A 20672-nucleotide genomic window follows, 5' to 3' on the forward strand; every position below is an offset into this window, starting at 1 on the left:
GCGTATCATCCACTCTGCAGAGAAGGTCATCGGCTGCAATCTGCCCTCCCTCCAGGACCTGTACGCCTCCAGGATTTTGAGGCGTGCAGGAAAGATTGTGGCCGACCCCTCCCACCCCGGTCATAAACTGTTTCAATCTCTCCCTTCTGGAAGGAATGCACATTCAGCAATTTGCATTATCTGTGGATTTATATTACAAGTGTGCCTCAAAATAATATTTGTGAAGTAGATATATTTGCGAAACAGATCGTGTCCATTTGTGAATTTGAAATACAACTGCGAAACAAACATATACAGTATTTGTGAACCAGAGTGTGTGCATTTGTGAATAAAAAAAACCCTGCAAGAGTTAATGCATTATGATACTGTTCTGATTCCATACATGACCAGCTGTCAAGCTGGTTCAGCTTGCTTTTCCTTGTTTTAATGAATGCACTTACAAACACCACTTCCTGTTAGATGAGTGACTAAGTGACCCAGATTGTCAACCAAACTCCTCTTTTCATTTTGCGTTTCTGCTTCTGAACATATTATGCTCTTAATTTTAATGTGCAGAATTAAAACATGAATCACCTAGAAGCTTGCGGGAAAACAAAAAATAATTTTTTTTTTTTAATGTTAGTAATCCTTTTGGCAGGGTAATTGATGAGAAGAATGTTGGCCCCACCCAATAATAGTCCCAACTGTATATAGCTAGCTGGGATAGGCCCTTTGGTATGAAGACTAGAAACAATTCAATCTGTTAGACTAACTCAGTCCTCGGAGAACAACATTCACCTGTGAGTATCTATGATGTATCTTGTTAGTTTAATCAGTACAAAAACAAAACTGTACAATCTGTTCAAGTAGTCATGTTGACATATCTACTTCAGATGTGAAGCCTATTTAGAACTTTGATTGCATTGATTTTGTGTCAGGTGATACATTATTAGGGATGTCCCGATACAACTTTTTCACTTCCGATATGATACAGAGATTGCAGCCTTGCGTATCAGCCGGTACCGATATCGATCCGATACGATATCAGCACAAATTGTAAATACTTTTATTACTTATTTTGTTGTGTGGAATGTTAGAAAAGGCTTGATCAAGTGATGTTAGTCAAACAAAGAACAATAGTCAGCAACAGCAGGTTACTTTGTTGGAGTGTGAACCACAGTCACCTATGGATAGAAGTGCTGGAGCGGAAAGTTTTCTGGTTGGTATCGGACCGATATCCGATATCAATAGAAGATCGGGACACCTCTATTTAATATGAATCAAAGTATCAGAAAATAAGTCCAGTGATGAACTGGGATCATTTCAAGGATATATGCTTTCATTCTGATCAAAACTCAAGACAAAGATAAAGAAAACAGGCTGAAATTCAACCACTATCAGTTTTGATCCTTTAGTTGATGAAAGTATTTATGTTTGTATGTTTTCGTAATTCAAAATGTATTTCAATCTTGGTACTGAACGCTGTTTATGTAGTTATTGTGAATTACCTATTTAGGCCTATCTGTAGTACCTTTAAGAACCATAAGTTAGCCAGAGCTTAAAATTTTGGAATCACTACCTCAGAGTAGTGGTGTCCATCGCCTCCGGTCCATGAACCAGTTCCAGTCTGTGAACATTTTGGTTGCAGGCTGCAAAAGAATAATAAAGTGTAAATAAACAAGAGCACTCAAGAGTAGTTGGCAGTTATCTGGATCAATGATCCTGATTATGTTGTTATGATCATTCACACTTAAAAAGAGTGGAAGAAATTTCTATTCCCAGTAATAACAATATGGTAGGTCCAAATGTATGGGCAACCCAGGTTTTTGGGAAAAATCAGAACAAAATGCACAATCTGGATCCGATCCAAAAAAAAACTTGGTAAGGTAATTGAGGAACCAACCTATCCTATGGTTAACTGGCAATATCTGACAGCAGCATTAAGCCTTTTACCTATACTTAAATGATGACTGGGTTGTATTTGTATTAATGTTACTTGCAACTATAATTTTGCTTGTTAACAACGATAGATACTGTATTTGATAGCCTATTCTACACAGAGTCAATGTCTTTGTAGTCAGAGATACAGAGCATATCACTAGCTGGTGGCATGTAAAACAAGGCTTTGTTTGCTACAGAGGAAAAAACTGCAGTTGATCATGCCAAAAAAGGAGTGGCATGGTGACAACGCAGCAATCCACCACCAGATATCTAACAACAATCGCATGAGAGGTATTTGCCTGATTGTTTTTCTTCAGTGCAATGGCTTGAGAAATGGCGAGATAGCGATCTATTATTTTCTTGCACCGCTTTGAGTCAAAAGAAAGACACTTGTTTCCTGTTCTCTACAGCCAGGGCCACCTCGTGCCATGTGCTCTGCAAAGCTCACCACAAACTGCATCACAAATAGACCTTTGAGACCTGCCAAGTCGAGCAAATGTGTTTTCAATGACATGTGATCACAGCTGAACAAGAAATGTTGTCAGTGGGTCATATGTTTAATATGCAAATGTATTCATATTTAAACTTTGAATATGTTTTTTTGACACAATTCAGCTGATTTTTATTTATTCTTACATTTAGATGAAATACTCTTGACACAAATGAAATATAGATAATATAAAACGAGCTGTGATGTTAGCATAGCATGAGGTAATAGGAAGCTGACTTTATTTTTTTGGGTTTTACAACTAAATATTTCGTGTATGAAAGTGCTGCACTAGACTAGACTAGAAATGTGTGATGTAAAATTGCTGATGCCAGTCTTTGAGTTGTGAGCTACATGCTCTAATGCTGATGGATTGCTTTGGGGCAACATATGTCTTTTAAGTCTTGCTAGTTAGGATTTTTAACATGCGGCTACATTTGGCGACTCGTCCCTATGTGACTTGCACTCACAGGCACACTTTTCAACTCCTCCCCTCAGCCTTCTACCAGGGTGTGATTAAAGCCAGTATGATCTTCAGTGTGAGAGAGCGAAAGCAAGAGAGAGAGAGAGAGAGGAAAGAGAGAGAGAGAGAGAGAGAGAGAGAGAGAGAGAGAGAGAGGAAGCGTGGGCAGCCTCTGTGGTGCACTCTGTTGGTTTTTGTAACAGTGCCACTTGATCTCTGCGCAGACCAAACTGATAATGTGGCTCGTCCGACGTTCACCAGTAAAGATGGTCCCAGTGGATGGTTTTCAATTAACAAACCTTAGTTTCCGTCTTTAAGTCTTTTATTTGTTATGCTTTGAAACTTTTCAACATTTGTGAAAGTGCTGCACCTTTTTGTTTTTGGCTTCATGGACTCCTTGGATAAATCCTTCTGTTCTCTGCAAACAGATCTACAATCTCTTCTGATGATGGGGAGCCCTGATTTTCCTTCGAGGACTGCCAAAATCGGCTTTACAAGTTTGCAAAAAAACCAACTGTAAGATAAAAAATATTTATTGGCTGTTACATTTGAGAAGATACAAATCTGCAATGTTTTTGAGACTGTTTTTCATCATCTTGCCTTTAAAGTGAAAACTGCTCAGCTTCAACTTCTTGGAACTGAGTTGAGGCTCTGAATAATGGATGGAAACCTCAGCATGTCAGGATCATTCGGGACCAACACTACAGGGCCTTACCACAAAGCAGTGGGTCCCTGGATCCTGGTTGTACTGGTCATCATCATATTAACCATTGTGGTGGGAAACCTTCTGGTCATAATCGCAGTGGCACGCACCGCACAGTTACAAACAACGACAAACATCTTCATCATGTCCCTTGCGTATGCTGACCTCATCATGGGAGTCCTTGTGGTGCCCCTGGGGGCCACCATTGTGGTGACGGGTAATTGGCAGCTCAGTGACACTTTCTGTGATTTGTGGACTTCTGTAGATGTTCTCTGTGTGACGGCAAGCATTGAGACGCTTTGTGTCATCGCAGTGGATCGCTATGTAGCCATTACAAAGCCGCTGCGACACAAAGTACTGCTGAGTAAGTGGCGTGCTAGAATAATAGTTTGTGTAGTGTGGATTGTGTCCACATTAATTTCCTTTGTGCCAATAATGAAAGGCTACTGGAGGGCAGACGATGACCCTGAAGCACTGAGGTGCTACAATGACTCAGCCTGCTGTGACTTTGTGACCAACACTGCCTTTGCTATTACTTCCTCTATAGTGTCTTTTTACATCCCCCTGCTCATAATGATATTTGTGTATGCAAAGGTTTTCCTAATAGCCACGAGGCAGGTTAAGCAGATTGACATGAATCGATTGCGTTTTCAAAACGAGAATCATTCTCACATGGAGCCATTCAACACCAACATGAACATTCTCCCTCTGACCTGCATAAGCTCCACCAACTCAAACAATGGGGAGAGGAGGAAGAGCTCCAGGCGGCGGCCGTCACGAATAATGGTTGTCAAGGAGCACAAGGCCCTAAAGACTCTAGGGATCATCATGGGGACCTTCACCGTGTGCTGGCTGCCATTCTTTGTAGCCAACATTATCAATGCTTTTAACCGAGAGGTTCCTGAGGAGTGGCTCTTTAGACTGTTGAACTGGCTGGGATACATCAACTCTGGGCTCAATCCCATCATCTACTGCAGGAGTCCTGAGTTCCGCACAGCCTTCAAGAACCTTTTAGGATGCCCATGGCTGTCCCCTATGTGGTTCAACACCTTCTATAAAGGAGTGCAAACTCGTTGCTCGTGTTTTGTATGGAAACCTGAGCCTAGCTGGGAAGCGTCACCCCAGGAGAATCCCAACTGTAGGACTAAAACCAGTGAGAGCGTGGCCAGTTCACACGAAAGCACCAGAAGTGATGAGGCTTCTCCTGGTACTCTGCAGTCCAACGGCAGCACACAGTTCAGTGACTTGTCAGAAACTGAACGGTGAGTACAATTTGTCTGGTTTCCAAAATGTTGAATGTCACTAATTGCATGAATACTTCTCTAAAGAAAAAATAAAATAACCTCACCACTAGTCCTTACAGAGACACAGAAAGTAACACATTTACGTCATACCTTTATTTTCATATTGTTTTCTAAGCCAATGGACATATCTAAAAAAAATAGTCACAGACCTTTGAATAAAATTCAACAAAAAGGTGTTTCTAAATTTTGGTTCATTTGCCTGGCATTGTCCTGTGAGACTGTGGAGCACTTGTGGAAAGACTTAATGCCACAGAGATGTAAACAATTAAAAGAACTTTTTTGGCCCAGACGGAGATTATGCTAATAACAACCACGCTGAACACACACACGTGCTCGGATTTCAGAAAGAACCAAGAAAAAAATTATCCTAATTTAAATAAATATTTCAAATCCAATTTCTGCAATATTTAAAGTAGTACTTTATAATATTTTTTTTATAATTACTATTTTTTATATGTAATAACTTCATCCCAGCTAATTAATTTTAGTATTAAAAAATGTAAATAGAAAATAATAACAAAGGTATTTTTAATTTACTTGTTTTTTTACAAATGTATGTATCTGCCTGGAAAAATTAATTCACTTCTTCTTTTATGTAAAATATTTTGAATTTGAATTTGCTTGACCCACGGTGCAGGGCAGGGTTATGTGTAATATAAAGACTCCAGGTGAAAGTGCAAACTGCACAAAAATCTCTGGTCTTTGGTCCGATGACCTCCTTTCGGTAGAGTAGCAAAGGTAATACAGAAAAAAAAACAAAAACTACTAAAAACAAAAAGCCTGTTAAGTCTTTTGAATCCTAGTCTAACATATTTAATTCTAATTAAATCTTGTGTTGTGCTAACAATGACATTTTTAACCCTCATTTCTTTTAGTCACAGGAGTGTCACTAGATGCATTAAATATGACTAACACAAAAAGCAGCTTTTGTTCACATGTGGGTGTGAATGGAACAGGAAAACACTTTAATCTTTTGTTCCTGGCTATCGTAAAACATGACAGAAAAATAATTTGAAATGGTATATTTTGCCAAACTCTAAAAATAACCCATTGGCAACACGCCTGTAGTGAAAAAGATCTATCATTATAGTAATTAGAACTTTGAACAAAATTATACGGCCTGGTAAAAAGGAAGTTTTATTGATTTAATATGATGACAGTGACTAATGGTGTTATTATTAGCTGTGATGTTACTCTGTCGATCCAGTATCTGATGTCACATGTGTGACATGCTGAACTTCACAGTACATTTAGAACAAAGATATTATTGAGGCTGTGGCCTCTCTGTGGGCCTCTGAGTGCCCAACCCAACACTCCCCAGAGCAGATAAATCTTTATCACTTAAGCACAAGACTTCCCCCAGAACAGGAGAGGGTGTTTACATGACTGACAACCAATGGGAATGCTCTAATTACTGCAGGTCTGCGAGAGTTGGACACCCAAAGAGCATAGTTATCACATTTCAAATGCACAGCCAGTAGATTACAGCAGGACAGCATACTGTAATCAGGAGTTAAGTCAATATTGAGATAGAAGCTATTCTAAAAACTATTAAATAAAGGAGCAGCTTATCTCAAGGAAAAACCGGGAAATTTGTGAACTAATCAACAATTAACAGATGCACATATTTGTGTGTGCTGAAGTTTGTTTGATCTAAATTAGATTTAGATTATTTATATATTAGAAGGACCATGCACAATAATAAACATGTACATCTAAGTACGTAACATTTTAGCACAAGCTTTTTTCCATCTTCATTCCCTTCACAGACCAATGCAATACTTTACAGACATAAATATCATGGTGAACATTTCATATTTAAATATGAAAATATGAAAATATTAAAAATATTAAAAATGTCAAAAAAATTTCCTTTTCAGACATACTCTAACTGAAAAATAAAATAAGGCTTAACACTTAATACTGATTTCTACTTTTACTATGATCAATTGAAATCACTTAGGACAGTTTTTGAGTCTTCCTTAAAAGGAGCCGGCAGAGTTCTGTGGTAAATGTTTCAATGGGAAGGCTCAGTAGCATCTCTCTGTGCTGGATTACTAATCTATGAAATCAGCTGTTTGAAAAGGAAACGCCTGCAGTCTCAATGAACGGCTCCGCTCCTGGAACCCAAACCATCCATGATCACTTTCTCTTCCTCTTTACCACTTCCTGATCTCACAGTGAATAAAAAAACTGTTGTAAATATAAATCTGAGCTAAGATATAAACACCAGAGGAAACTGCTGTTCCAGTTTTGTGATGAGGGAACACTGGCATTGAAAAAAAAAAAAGAAAGTGAAGTGGTGGCGAGTCATTTATGCCTTGGGTTAGTTAAAAAAAAAACCCAGTATCACCTAGTCTTAAGAGAGTGAACTGTATTTTACTATTGTCACAACAGTCTTTACGGGATGGATTTTTTAGGGCCGATGCCGATACCAATTTTTTTCCCATCAGCCTTAGCCGATGACCGATACGGACTGCCAATTTTCTTGAGCCGATATTTGGAGCCGATACTACTTTTGCTCCCTCAATTTACATCATACAAATGACACAAAGATGATAACAAATGGTAAAAATCTCAATTTAAAAAAAATTTAAATTTATTTAAATTAACAAAGGTGAGGTTGAATGACACAAGTAAAAAAATATTTAACAAATAATAAAAACAGGTGATGTAGAACAAGAACAAGTAAAAAAATAGACATCTCATGAAATATTATGAAAGAGAAATGTTCATCCTTGTCCTGAAAATAGCTTTAACAAAAGTTGGCCTGACTGAAGAAAATATAACTAAAGTGTTGAGCCTGAAATGTCTACATTTTTTTTTTTTTTTAACCAAAATGTTACAACTGGTCAACTCAATAACGTAACGAGATGCTGAGCGTAAAACATAAACTTTTCAGAGAGTAAAAACTATGATTTTATTACACCATAGAGTGGGTCAAGGATTTATGGATTAAAGGGTTCACACATCACTCTATGATGTATGAAAATCATTACACTATTAGGTGAAAAATATTTTGCCTACCCCTTTAATGTAATAACAAAAAGTTTTTATGTACAATTTTACATTATGTGATAAATAATTAAAAACATACACAGTTCAATAAAAAAAAAAACCTATTGTATCTTTTATTTATTTAGGTATTTTATTTCAAAATTGAAGGAATCTGTCCAACTTGTGATCAATCATTGAAATTGATAATTAATCACAATTTAAAATCACAATTACAATTATATTTACGCCATAATTGTAACTCATTATCAATTACAAGATTGCAATTCTAACTGACCCCAACCCTGGTGTCGGCTAGCACTCTTTGTGAAGAGTCTGTTCCTCTTTTCAATCTTTTTTAGTATTGTTTAATATAAAAAAGCTACAACGCATACAGCCTCATTTCATTGTTTATTTTTTATTTTGTGTACACGCACACATATACATAGACACAGACACAGACACAGACACACACACAGACACACACACACACAGTTCAAAGTCTGCTTAAAATCTGGTATGTTCACAAACTACAAAAACATCAACACTGCTCCTCTCCACAGAGAAACTGCAAAGCCAGTGTAAATGTATATTGTGGAAAAAAGCCACTATAATGTCACGTTAAACTGAATTGCTCATTGCATCATTAAGTAGAGCAATCATGAGGGAGAGTTGTATTAGTTTCAAAAAAATCTAGAGCATTCACATGAACATTAAATGACTGGACCTACCTTAAAACACACTCATGTTCTCAGCTTATCTAAATGCAAGCAGCAGCTAAAACAATACCACTAAGTTCACTTCACAAGAACCAGTGAATGATGGTAAAACACGTCATTTGTAGAATAAACACATACTCAATAAAGTCACATCAAGTGGCTCATTACTTCTAATGTTTGTTTGAATAGTTCAGACAAATGATTCAATAGCTCAGACAAAAAGACATTGTGTTTACAAGCATGGCATCAATGGTGTATTCTGTAGCTAACAGTGAGTTACTAAAACAAGTCGTATTATTATACAGTTTAAAGTCCGTGTAGAGCAAATTCTGACATTGTCTTCAAAACACATTAAATAAATACATTAAAAAAATTTTTATTTAAAGTATTTTACCAATAAAACAAACCGATTCAATTCGATTCTACTTAAAATCATCACCCTAAATGGAAAAAAGGAATAAAAGATAAAAAGTAATTTTTCAAATAATACTTCAAATAATTTTTCAAATAATTTTTCAAATAATTTTTCAAATTGTATGTAAGGAATTCGTCAAACTGGTTCAAAGTACAATTAACATCAAACAAAAGGGTTGACTTTTAGTCACACACAGTCTTTTTACTTTGTTTAAATAAAGGGGTGTAGCATTAGTAGTGTTGGGCACCGAGAACCGGTTCCTAACGTCCGGTTCCAGAACCATTATGAAGATGTTTGCATTTCGATTCCTAATTGCCTGCACTAGTTTGTTTCTGCGGCTTGCTCTGTTTGTTTATGTGGGGTTTATAAAAGTTGCTTTCAGAACGCGACTGTAGTGTGTGTGTGTGTGTGTGTGTGTCTGGCTATGGTTTCAGTTTGGACCGCGGAGTGGAAGGGATATATGAACTAATCACAGGTAAAAAGCCCAGTAAAACTCTGGAAAACAATAACCAGGAATAAATATGAGCTCCATGGTAAAGATAGTAGCTCTGGTGCCTGCCAGTCGATGAAGCCGGTTCCGAGGTCTGTGTGTATTTAATAAGTCAGTGTGTGTCCGTGTGAAAGTCTGCATGTTTATGACTATAACACAGACAACCACACATGAGAACTGTTTTCACCTTTATTTTGATTGTAGTTTTGAATCAGCAGCTCAACAATAACACGATTTCAGTTTGGACCGCGGAGTGTAAGAGAGATAGGAACTAATCACCAGTAAAAAGCCCAGTAAAACTCAGGAAAACAACACCAGGAATAAATATTATCTCCCTGCTAAAGACAGTAGTTGTCACATGACTGCTCCAGGGTTTGTTTGAGTTTATTTTATTTTGTTTCACATCTACCTGGCCTGCAATTCTTTGTTTTTTTAGACTCCTGCCAACTTGTTTGTAGTTCAGCAAGTTTCACTTTTACAGTTACAGTTGGGGACCTTTGAATGCCCTAGTTACATTACAGCAACCAAATTAAACTGTATCAACTAAGTGAATTAAAGAAAATGGCCTGTGTAAAGGCTTTTTCAAATGAAAAAAAATTCTCCTGTGAGATCTGTGACCTGTACAACTCAAAGAATCGGAATTGAGAATAATTTAGAACAGGAATCGAAATTGAGAATCGGAATCGAAACCAGGATCGTTAAAATCCAAACGATGCCCAACCCTAAGCATTAGCATTACTTGCTACATAACAAGGGAGCAGATCAGTCTAGTGATTTCTATTTGTTATTGAGGTAACACACTCATATTAATAAAATCCTACTTTAAACAGTGTTTGAACGCCTCATTTCACACAGTTTAGACAATAATATCCTTTACAAGATAAAACATTACTGCTTTGGTTACATTAGGCCTGGTTGATATGGACCAATACTCATATCTCTATATCTTTCCTTCAAAATGGCAATAGGCGATATAAACTGCATTATTTATTTATTTATTTTCAATAGTTTTACAAGAAAAACAATATATAAAATAATGGGTCAAAGTCAGTGGAAAAAAATGCCACAAAGACCTTTTTATTAATCACTAGCAGCTCAATATCAACATTTTGTGTCACTTTTGACTTTTTCCTTCATTAAGACTGAAATGAGTGATTCAATTCTGTATTGTTGCTTTTTTCAGGGCAGCTCTGAGTAGCTGAAAGTAGTTTTTAAAGTAAATCACATTCGGGACACTGTCTCTTTAAGAAGTGTGTATGCAGCCCCGTGAGCTGCTGCTGCGGAGCGACAGAGAGTTAAGTTACAGAAGAGAAATACATGCAGTGTTTTCTCAAATGTCTTTCAGTGCTTCAACACTCAGAACAGATGGAGTTTTCAGGACAGATGCACATCTGCACTGAGCCTCTGACAGACAGTTGTTAACACGGAGGAAGCAGCATAGCTAACTCTGTGTGTCCGTGCACGGGCATTTGACTAGCAAATGGTTTGATTTGCCAGAGAAAAAAAGCATTTGGATGAGCTGTGTATGAACCACAGACATATGACGCAGACACGGTACCGCAAGGGTAAAATGTGCACGACAGACAGTTCTACAATCTCTGTGATTTGGGAGATCGTCGTCATATTGTAACCCTTAACGATCTAATAACCAAAAATGTATTCCTCAAAACATGTAAAAAGCCATTCAACCATTTATAATTTGCTTTACACGGCCTTTAAGAATGTGAATTCACACATAGCCTCTGCATGTAAAAGTGGAGTAAATAAAAGACAATTGGTAGAATGGTAGAATTGGTAGAATGATCACAGACATTTGTACAGTAACCTTAAAGCTGCAGTTTGTAGAATCGTGGGATTAGAATGGAAACAACCACGCTCCCCCCTCCCTTCCCTGTTTCAAATCCACTGGCTTCCTCGTGAATGGCCACAACTGGGGAGCTATTTGCAGTGACTTTGGCGCTAACCCTGGCAACTTTCCAACTTTTCTTACCGGCTTTTATTCCTCACAGTGACTATCGACACCAGAACTTGGTCCAGACTGCGCCCGGTCGCGGACGTCTGTTTTGAGTCCATTCCGCTTGAGTATGTTTGGGCCTTTAGACTTTAGACTTTGGACTTGCTTTGCCATGTAAAGGTGGGCATACACTGTGCGATTTTTGGCTTATTTTGAGACTATTTTGTAGTTGTGCAGCTAAATTGTTTGTTGTGCAGCTAAATTGTTTGTTGTGCAGCTAAATTGTGTGTTGTGCATCTTGTAGTATACATGGGGCCACAAGAAGCAATATACACCTTATGACCAGCTTCCGATCAGCAATTGTATGGTGACAGGAAAATCAAACCTGTTTGACATCCTGGTCGCCCATCGTGAGGGTATCGCACTGTTGAAGCAGTGCCACAGACCGGCTTACCTCAAACTCTAACACTGGGCATGCGCAAACACCATAGGGCCGCTGTGAAATTGACAGCCACTACTGCACAGACAACCATCTTTTCATTTTTTAAAGCTTGTTTGGCCTCGCAAATATCTTGTTGTTCTAAAGCTTCAATACAGAGCATTTTCAATTCAGAACACTTTGAATTACAATATGCTGGAAGGTTACTATGGAATTTTGACCAAACTATGCTAAAAAAATCACATACTGCAGCTTTAAATACAAAACTGATGTTTGCAGAGTGAATCATGCACGTAGGTGCTGATTCCTAACATACTTCCAACCTCTGAGTGTGAAGAAACTACAACTAATGTACTGTATATATGTAACCTATGCTCACCATAGCTGTCATTAAAGCTTTTTTTCCAACATTGTGAATTCTTAGCAATTCCTCTGGTGTTTGCTATTCATGTTACAAACTAAGGATGGGGGAAAAAAAATAGATTTTACGATATATCACAATTTTTTGGGTGCTTTTTTAAGTCTTCTTCCCAGAATCAATTTTTTTTTCTTTTCTTTTTTTTAATCGATATTTTTCTGATTGTATTTTTCACAATTTCGTGGACAACCGCTGGGTGGCGGTCCGATAATGCACCAACAGGTGATTGCAAACACGAGGAAGACTAGCAACAGCTGTGATTTCCCTTTTGGCGGCTAAAGATGGCGGACAAAGCGACACCCGAGATTAAACCCGCACCTGTGTGATTTAAATCTAAAGTATGGGCATACTTTGGGTTTTGCTCAATTCCAGGGCGAACGGATTTAGATATGACCAAAGCTGTATGCAAACTCTGCTCCGGACCAGGGGCGTTTCTAGACCCTCTGGGGGCCCTAGGCCAGAAGGACTATGGGGCCTCCCGGCCCCAGAATGATGATGAATGAAGTCCAAGATGACGGATCAGTAAAGAAAGACTTTATTAAATAATTAACATATAAAATAAATAACATAGCGATCTAAACTAAATGCAAACTTTACATACTATATAGAGTAAATGCCAGAAAAACCAACACAATTGAAATGTGCAAACCATTTCTCATTGTCATTTTGTCATTTTCTTTGGTGAATATCCCGAGGTGGGTTTTCTGAACTTTGGGGAAGTCCATGTCTGTTATTTGGAGTGGTTCTTGTCTCACAATTTGACACCGAGCATTGTCATCGATAGCTTTTGGCCACAGCACAGGATCATGTGATATTATTTGATATGCTATTATTTGAGTACCTTCTGTTCTGGTGATGTGGTGTCTGGTGATGTGGTGTCATGGGGGTGGTGATGGAATGCTGTGCTGCATGAAGGTGCCATCATGTCCTACTCTTCTTCTTCACGACCCCCCTCATGATCTGAGGTTGATATTGCTCGAAAGAAAATAGTATAAGAAGCAATTGTTTAAGACAAATATTTGTGTGGTCATATTAAATCAGATAGCTCCCATGGTATATTTTAAACCTTAAAACGTATTTTAAAAAGTTAAACTAAATAAGTTCCTACTTTCATGTAGAGAGGTCTGCTGTTACTGCTGCTGCTGATGTTGGTGGTGGTGGTGTTGTTGTGGTGATGATCCAAAAAACTTCAACAAAGCACCATGAGGAAGAAAAAAGAAAAGAGCACAATGTATTTGGTTGGTTTGCATAAAGTAAAGTAAAGAACTGTACATGCTACAAAAAACACTAAACATTTGATATGTATGGAATATTTAATGAAAATTAATTTGCAGTAACAACTTTAATGCTTCATGTTAACATTTTATTTAATGTAACATTTAGGCTATAGCAGAACATTTATGAATGTATCAGTTTTACCGTTTGACAACAAACACTTTATTCTGGGAGAAAATGTCATTGGCAGCAAAGGACTAACTTATTGTGTGGCTATGAATGTACAGTATGTACACAGCCATTGATAACAAGACTTATGATGTGTAAGCAAAGCTGGACTTCTTAAAATAAAGCTGTTAAATTTGGTGTAAAGTAAGAATAAATATGTGCTTCAAGTTTGTCATAACACAGAAGTTTGTTGTTAACCACACTGTCAAATTTGAATGATTAATATATAAATACAAACACACTTTATGAATGTGTTTAGAAGAAAATGGCTGAATTCACTTTACACAGACTTAAATGTGCAGTTAACTTTTCTGGCGCTGGGTGGATGACTGGGAGTTTGGGACAAAGTACATGGGACAAACTGGGACAAACTTTTTTACAATTAACACACATTCTCACTTACCACGATCACATTTTTTCTTTTTGTCCTCTTCTTGTTTTTTTCTTCTTTTCATGAGCCCTGTGGGATATGTCCGCTTCATTTTATCGGTGTGTGTGTGTGATAACATCAGCACGTTGATGCAGGGGCTGGTAGTAGAGGGTCCCCATTAGGGAGGTTCCCGACGTATCACTGTAATGTGTCCGGGGGTTTCAAGTTGTGTCACTGATATCTGTCACTGATGAATAAACTCCCAAGCGGTTCAGACAAAGCAAGACGTATCACGACTTCAATTGAACATTTTAGCTGCAAAGACCTCTGACCATATAGCGTGGTGGAAAATACGGGCTTCAGGAGCATCCTTTATCAAAACTACACCAAAAAATAAATAAATAAACAAAATGACTCCAGAATCAGACTACAACGGCAACAATAAAACAATATTTATACAAACAATGCACAAAAAGACAACAGAAAGATACAAAAATACACATAATGACTCCAACATTACAGAAAAATACACCAAACAAAAAAAATATAAAAATGATGTTCTCCAGGCCAGGGCCATGAATCTCACACAGGGGCAAATACTGTATAGTAGAGCTGTTTCACACTGTCGTAACCGAGTGGAACATCTCAGAGAAAGACGCCGCTTTAGTCACCAAAATGAAGCTAACAGGGATGTTGCTGCACAGTTGGTTGGCTTTCTCCACATCAAATGTTATGTGCACACCCTCAGCCTGGCCTCTCAGCGTGTACTAAAACTGTTGGCTGTAGCAAGGCAGCTTGGGCGTGTACGACGTGTTCTTCCACAGAAGTGCTATAGCATGCCATGCTTAGAGATAAAACAAAAGCTACTGGAGCTCCCAGCCCACAGATTGATCACAGATGTACAAACAAGGTGAAACTGTTGTTTGATATGGTTCAGCAGTTCCTTGATCAACAGCCAGCAGTCACGGCTGCACTGCTCTCACCTGAGGTGAGTAGGAAGGGAGAAAAAGATCAGCACTTTCACTGAGTCGGACAACTCAAATGCAGTGGAGTTTATCCAGGTAATGAAGCCAGTTAAGGTGGATACGTGAGTTATGTCGGATGAGGCGGATCCAACCCTGTCAATCATAGCCCAGCTACATGCACAGCTCCTCCAAGCTACACATTAAACCCTCAGAGATTCTCCATTTATTAGAGAGATGAAAGAGGCCCTTCATGAAGACCTTTTAAAAAGGTACACGTCCGATGAGGATAAGACCAATCTCAACCTCGCTTCAGCATTTGACCCACATTTTAAAGCACTGCCTTTTCTGTCTGAAGAGGAGAAGCAAGAAACACTTGCAAGAATGGTCGCTAAAGCTGCAGCCACTGAGCATCATGAGCACCAGGTAAATAAAATATAAAATGCAATTGATAGAGGTAACTTTGTGTGTGTGTGTGTGTGTGTGTGTGTGTTGCATTATAACCTTACTAAATCAAATAAGTTAAAGCTGTCAAAAGTGGAAAATGTAATTTGTTTGTTCATATACAGTATCTTTCCTGTCTCTGTGTTGTATTTCTTATAAGAACAAGTGGAAAGGCTGCGATGGTGCACCAGCTGAGGAAACTGAGAACCAACTAGACAAAGAGGGGCCCCCACCTGCTAAAAGAAGAGGTGCATTGGCTGAGTTACTCGGCAACACTTAAGGAGATGCGATCCAAGCTCCGGTACAACCAGAGAAGTCAGCTGTTGAAATTGTAGAACAGGAAGTGAAAAATGACAACGCTGCAGCTCCTTTGAAAGTGAAACTTTGAACGTGTCACTTCTCAGCGGAGCAGCCTAACTACTGAGCTGCTGTTCCTACATAAAAACCTTGACACTCCCAAGCACTAGTTTGATGAACATTAACAGTATCAGTTGACAAACTTCAAAAAGTTCTGTGCAAATTTGTTGTTTTGTATATGTTTAGTTTACCTCCTTTCTAATGGAGGTTTTATTTCGTTAAATATTTCAGTTGAAATAATAATAAATCAGTGAATGACTGAATGTGATGTGATGGGCATTATTTTTTTGGAACTGTGACCTATTTATAGGAGTGTAGGATTCAACTAATGTTTGGATGAAGAAAAATAATTGTGATAATCATCACTGCAGAATAGCAATACATGTAAAATCAGAATCGCACTTTAAATCGAATCGGCACCCAAGAATCTGGATTAAAATCGAATCGTGACAAAATGGTCTTACATGCTAGCATAACAGCATTCAGTGCAAAGAAAGTGAGGTCAGGCCCCTGCAGGTGTGCCTGAAAACAGCTGAACAAAGTGAAAACATGGCGGTGCTCACTTGAAACCCACAACACCGCCTGTCAAGCTTTGCGGATATCTGAAGCATCATGGTGGATACATGGAGGTATCTGGCAGTCAAGCAAAGAGTTGGGCTCTAAATGGTTCATGTGTAAACGGATTTCTAAAAGCAATAAGATGGAATATGATATAGTTCTACTCGCTCCCAGAAAGTAAAGCTTAAATTAGTGCAACTGAAGTGGGAGATTAAAGTCACAGCAGAAGAATCAGGACTGCATTTGAGGCTCTCTTTGAAGAAAAAAATTCAATAAGTGTTCCTGGAAGCAAAAATGCACTGACTTACTGTATTTAAATACACCTGCATGTTAAGAAACTGTATTATCTGAAAAAAACTAAAAACAAAAAACTTTTTTAAATCAAAAACTACAATAAGCATAAATGCCAACCGAGGCTGAAAAACTAAAATCTGACCAAAAAAAAATGTTCTGAAGTACTAAAATATTGAGATAAATCAGAGTCTAATTTTGAGTTATTGTGAAATGGTTGGATATGATCCAATAGCAGTGATCTCTATAATTATAATAATTTAATGAAAGTAAAAATGTAATACAGTCAAGTTCAGTACAGGTATTTGTTTGTTTGTTTTTTGGAGCAGTGGTTTTCAACCTGTTTTGTCTTGTGTATCATCTTGAGCTCTTTGTCAAATCTCTCTGCCTCCTTATACCTGTGTATTTAGTTTATATTTGTCAGCAGAAATATAAATTGTTGACCAAAAATACAATTTCAATAAACAGTGAACAATTACCGGTACAAAGTAACTTATGCATGTCCAACTTTAAAGATATGCTGCCTGCCTCCTAAAACTGAGCTTTTTCATATCAACTGGTCTTTATCCTTTATTTCCAGTTGCAGTATATGCCATCTGTAGTAAACGTACAGTACGTGTCAGATGATGGATGGATAGCCTTTGATACACTCAGCTTCTATAACTTCAACACACACAGGTGCACACGTTTGCGCTTTGTGGCTGAAAATAGTTCATCGGGTAAACAAAACCACCAGAATTGCCGATAAGGACAGCTGGGGAACAGCTCCAAATTCTTCATGGATATAAAGATTTGATGAGAAGTACGATGAAACTACATTGCAAATAGTTTCCTGCATGTTTTGATTGTAATGTTTTCACATTTCTGTGACGCTTTCTGCCCAAGGATTCTTATGTCTTCCTGTACGGACATGCACACTGGAGGTGATAGCATCTGAATTCCTGTCTTGTGGAAGAAGAGAAATAAACTGAACAAGAGAAAGAAAGAAACTGGGCTAAATATTCAATGAGTTTCTTTAGTCGTGTAATCAACAGCAACTAAAATGTGCCAAATCTGTAATGCAAAGCCATAAGACAGAGATTGTTCTTTACCAGAAACACTTAAATTCTGAGGGCTTTGCAACCACTCATGCTTCTTTGTATTATCTGATCAAAACTGAAAAGCTGCACAGGGTGTAACCTGCACTGTAACACTAGGCCCCACTCATTGGGTTTAAGGTGAGCCTGCAGAGCTTAAAACTGCAAAATTCATGGAATGCTAGAAGATGAAGAGATAAATATAATCCAGCACATCTAAATGCATTAAATATTGAAATACAAAACGTACATTCACATTTATAGTCATGGAAGTGACTTTTTACTCAAAGTAAGTGGAGGGTTCCACCCTGACCACCACCGCTGTGATTGCTTGAGTAAGACCAGCAAATCCAAAATGCTCCAGTCTCTACACTGTGGCTGCTTATTAATCCTCAGGGATGGGTTACATGCACAGAGCCTATTTATGTACCTGTGTATGTTTGTGACAATGAAGTTTCTTTCATTTTAAACACATAAATATACTTAAGCTAATATGCTCTTCTTTTTTTAGATTTACGTAAAAGACAACTGAAACGTAAGATGTCAGTCTGCTGAGGCCATCTGTTCACTGGCTGAACAACAGAGCTAACCCCGAGCCAACTGGAAGGGAAGAAAAAATGCTGTTTTGTCTGGGACTGCATTAAGCTCGTTTGCCAAGAGAGAGGATGTGCTGCTGTATCGAGGACAGTGAGAAACATAAGATGACACAAGCGATGAACTTTTGGAGTCACCCAAGAGACTTGAGATTCCTGGGTGAGGGTGTGTGTGGTACAAGTTTTTGTTGTGTTTTTACAAATGCAAAATAAGTGGCCTGTGATTTAAAATCACTCAACAGCAAAGTTTGTACAGTATATTATCTACTAAGTTATGTATTTATGACACGTTGATTGTGTAGCCCCTGCACAACACAGGACTTTATGATTGTCTTGAAAATTAAAACATTTTGATAACATAAGCTAAGCCCTTGAGTTGTGCATCCTTTAACGTGTGAGAGCCCCATTTTGATTTTGACAGCTAAAAACAAAGAGAACAAGCACAGGCATCAAATGGCAGTGCAACCTATAGCGTCTTAAAATCCACTTAAGCCCCACCCACCAAGAAAACTGGAGGCTGAGAGCCACAGACACATGCATACAATATACACTTCGTGTGTGTCACAGAAAAGACTTTATTTGAGCTACTGATATTTTACATTAAAAGATGGGAACCAGTTTGCACTGTGGGCAATTTTTTATGTGAAACACGATGAGTTGGTGATTTGATGGAACTGGTGACCCATGTCACTAATACATTTTAATAAAGTAAATAAGTTTAATAAATAAACAACTGTTAAACTTTAGGCTGGTTTCAGATGCCGATGTTGTTTCTGGCCCTGGTGTGACTGAAAAGTGTCTGATTATGGGGATTTTCAGATGACCGGACAGAAAACCAGTTGAATATATTTCAATTTTAAACACCACTTAAAGAATAACTAAATAGATTATGGGTGTTACTGCTGTAACAGTAAGACTGTTATCCCATAGCGCTGTGCGCAGAGACAGACGGTAATGCACACAATGTGTCTGCACACGCACGCACGCACTCACGCACACACACAGTGAGTTCATAAGGTGAGATTTGTCACTACAACCACAGGCACACACAATCACAACGTGAAGCACCGCTCAGGGGCAAACAGCCCTGCTCTCCCTCCACCTCACGCTCACAGCGAAGATGTGCACACACACACACAAAGAAATACGGGAATACACACACACACTATGTGTCTGTAAATACACACATAGCTTAATGAACTCAGAATCTGCTCTTTATAGAAGCACAGAGTCATAAACAGCACCACTACATGAGCTGTTTCACACGGAACACAGTGGACTTAATCAGTGAGGCTGTCAATCAACGCTCACTGGGGGCTGTGATTGGAGGAAACCCTCTTCCCTTCTCTCAGTTTTTATAGGAGGGGCGGGGCCAACAGTGAAAGTGATACGCACTAGGGTTGGGTAGGCAGGGTGTTGCAAATCGAGACCACTAATGTCGACACCAATGACAATTTCATATGTTTCGACTGGTAAGTGTTAATCAAACAAATTTAAGATTGTAAAACACCATTAAAGAAACTTAAACAATTATTTAATAGCAGGTCAAACTAGGAAACACACCAAAGCAATTCAAGTTTACGGCTTTTATTTAGCCAAAAAAATAGTCGAAAATGAACAAATAAATGAGGCCAAAGTAACAAACTGAACTCCAACTGAACATGACACAGCCCAAACAGACCTTCCAAATGACACACAGGGGGAACATTTAAGCTGGCTGATCAGACCAAACATGAAGGGGGTGACTAGGCACATTACAGACATAATTAGATACATAAATTGTTAAGTAAATTAGCTAAATAGAAATAATAAGAAAAAAACATTTAGCAAGTAAATTACATTGACAAATTATATTAGCAAATTATGTATAAACTGTAAATAATATCAATTTAAATTGACATCCCAGATCTCCCCTCTTGTCCTGCCATGGTTCAGGCCATAGGGGTGGAGCCCATACCTGTCAAGTATCCCGTTTTGGCCGGGAGACTCCCGTATTTTACCCCTCTTTCCCGCCATCTTCTCGTATTAGTATTTTCCCGTAAATATCCCGTATTTTAATGTAATAATAATTAAAAGGTGCCATACGAAACTGAACGCTGTCACTATAGCCTCCTGAAGTATGTCCATGTCATGTCATGTCCATATAAAAGTTCAAAGGGAGAAAACCCAGATGAGGCTTCAAGTACCTCCCAATAAGCAAAAAGGCGGTAAGGGAGCCACTGATCCCAGTTGAAACCAGTGTCATTCACAAACATACGGAGCATTTTTTTGA

At 38.3% G+C, this 20672-nt stretch overlaps 1 protein-coding gene across 5 annotated transcripts; it reads left to right on the forward strand.

Annotated features, from left to right (window-relative positions):
• The first annotated feature begins 723 nt into the window (after nucleotides 1-723).
• adrb3a (adrenoceptor beta 3a) lies at nucleotides 724-18762 on the forward strand. Of its 5 annotated transcripts, XM_028457438.1 has the most exons (6): nucleotides 724-779; nucleotides 3299-3386; nucleotides 3479-4835; nucleotides 15315-15507; nucleotides 15689-15773; nucleotides 18319-18762. In XM_028457438.1, exons 3-6 carry the CDS (start codon nucleotides 3529-3531, stop codon nucleotides 18360-18362), a joined length of 1629 nt encoding a protein of 542 aa, XP_028313239.1. In that variant the 5' UTR covers nucleotides 724-779; nucleotides 3299-3386; nucleotides 3479-3528; the 3' UTR covers nucleotides 18363-18762. The 5 variants fall into 5 exon arrangements, 4 of the variants coding, with proteins under 4 accessions (XP_028313239.1, XP_028313240.1, XP_028313241.1 ...); XR_003674796.1 differs by lacking the exons at nucleotides 724-779; nucleotides 18319-18762 and adding an exon at nucleotides 17617-18292 and having other exon boundaries at nucleotides 2997-4835; nucleotides 15689-17533; XM_028457439.1 differs by lacking the exons at nucleotides 724-779; nucleotides 15315-15507 and having other exon boundaries at nucleotides 3004-4835.
• The last annotated feature ends 1910 nt before the right edge of the window (nucleotides 18763-20672 follow it).

The sequence above is a fragment of the Gouania willdenowi genome, chromosome 9 (genome assembly GCF_900634775.1).
Source record: "Gouania willdenowi chromosome 9, fGouWil2.1, whole genome shotgun sequence".
Lineage (NCBI taxonomy): Eukaryota > Metazoa > Chordata > Actinopteri > Blenniiformes > Gobiesocidae > Gouania > Gouania willdenowi.

What these genes read in the sequence shown, in the direction of transcription:
- adrb3a (XM_028457438.1), top strand. Translation starts at nt 3,529, where the DNA reads ATGGATGGAAACCTCAGCATGTCAGGATCATTCGGGACCAACACTACA. An exon ending in GACTTGTCAGAAACTGAACG is followed by an intron (nt 4,836 to 15,314) that starts GTGAGTACAATT and finishes TCCATTTATTAG; the next exon opens with AGAGATGAAAGAGGCCCTTC. An exon ending in CCCACCTGCTAAAAGAAGAG is followed by an intron (nt 15,774 to 18,318) that starts GTGCATTGGCTG and finishes TTCTTTTTTTAG; the next exon opens with ATTTACGTAAAAGACAACTG.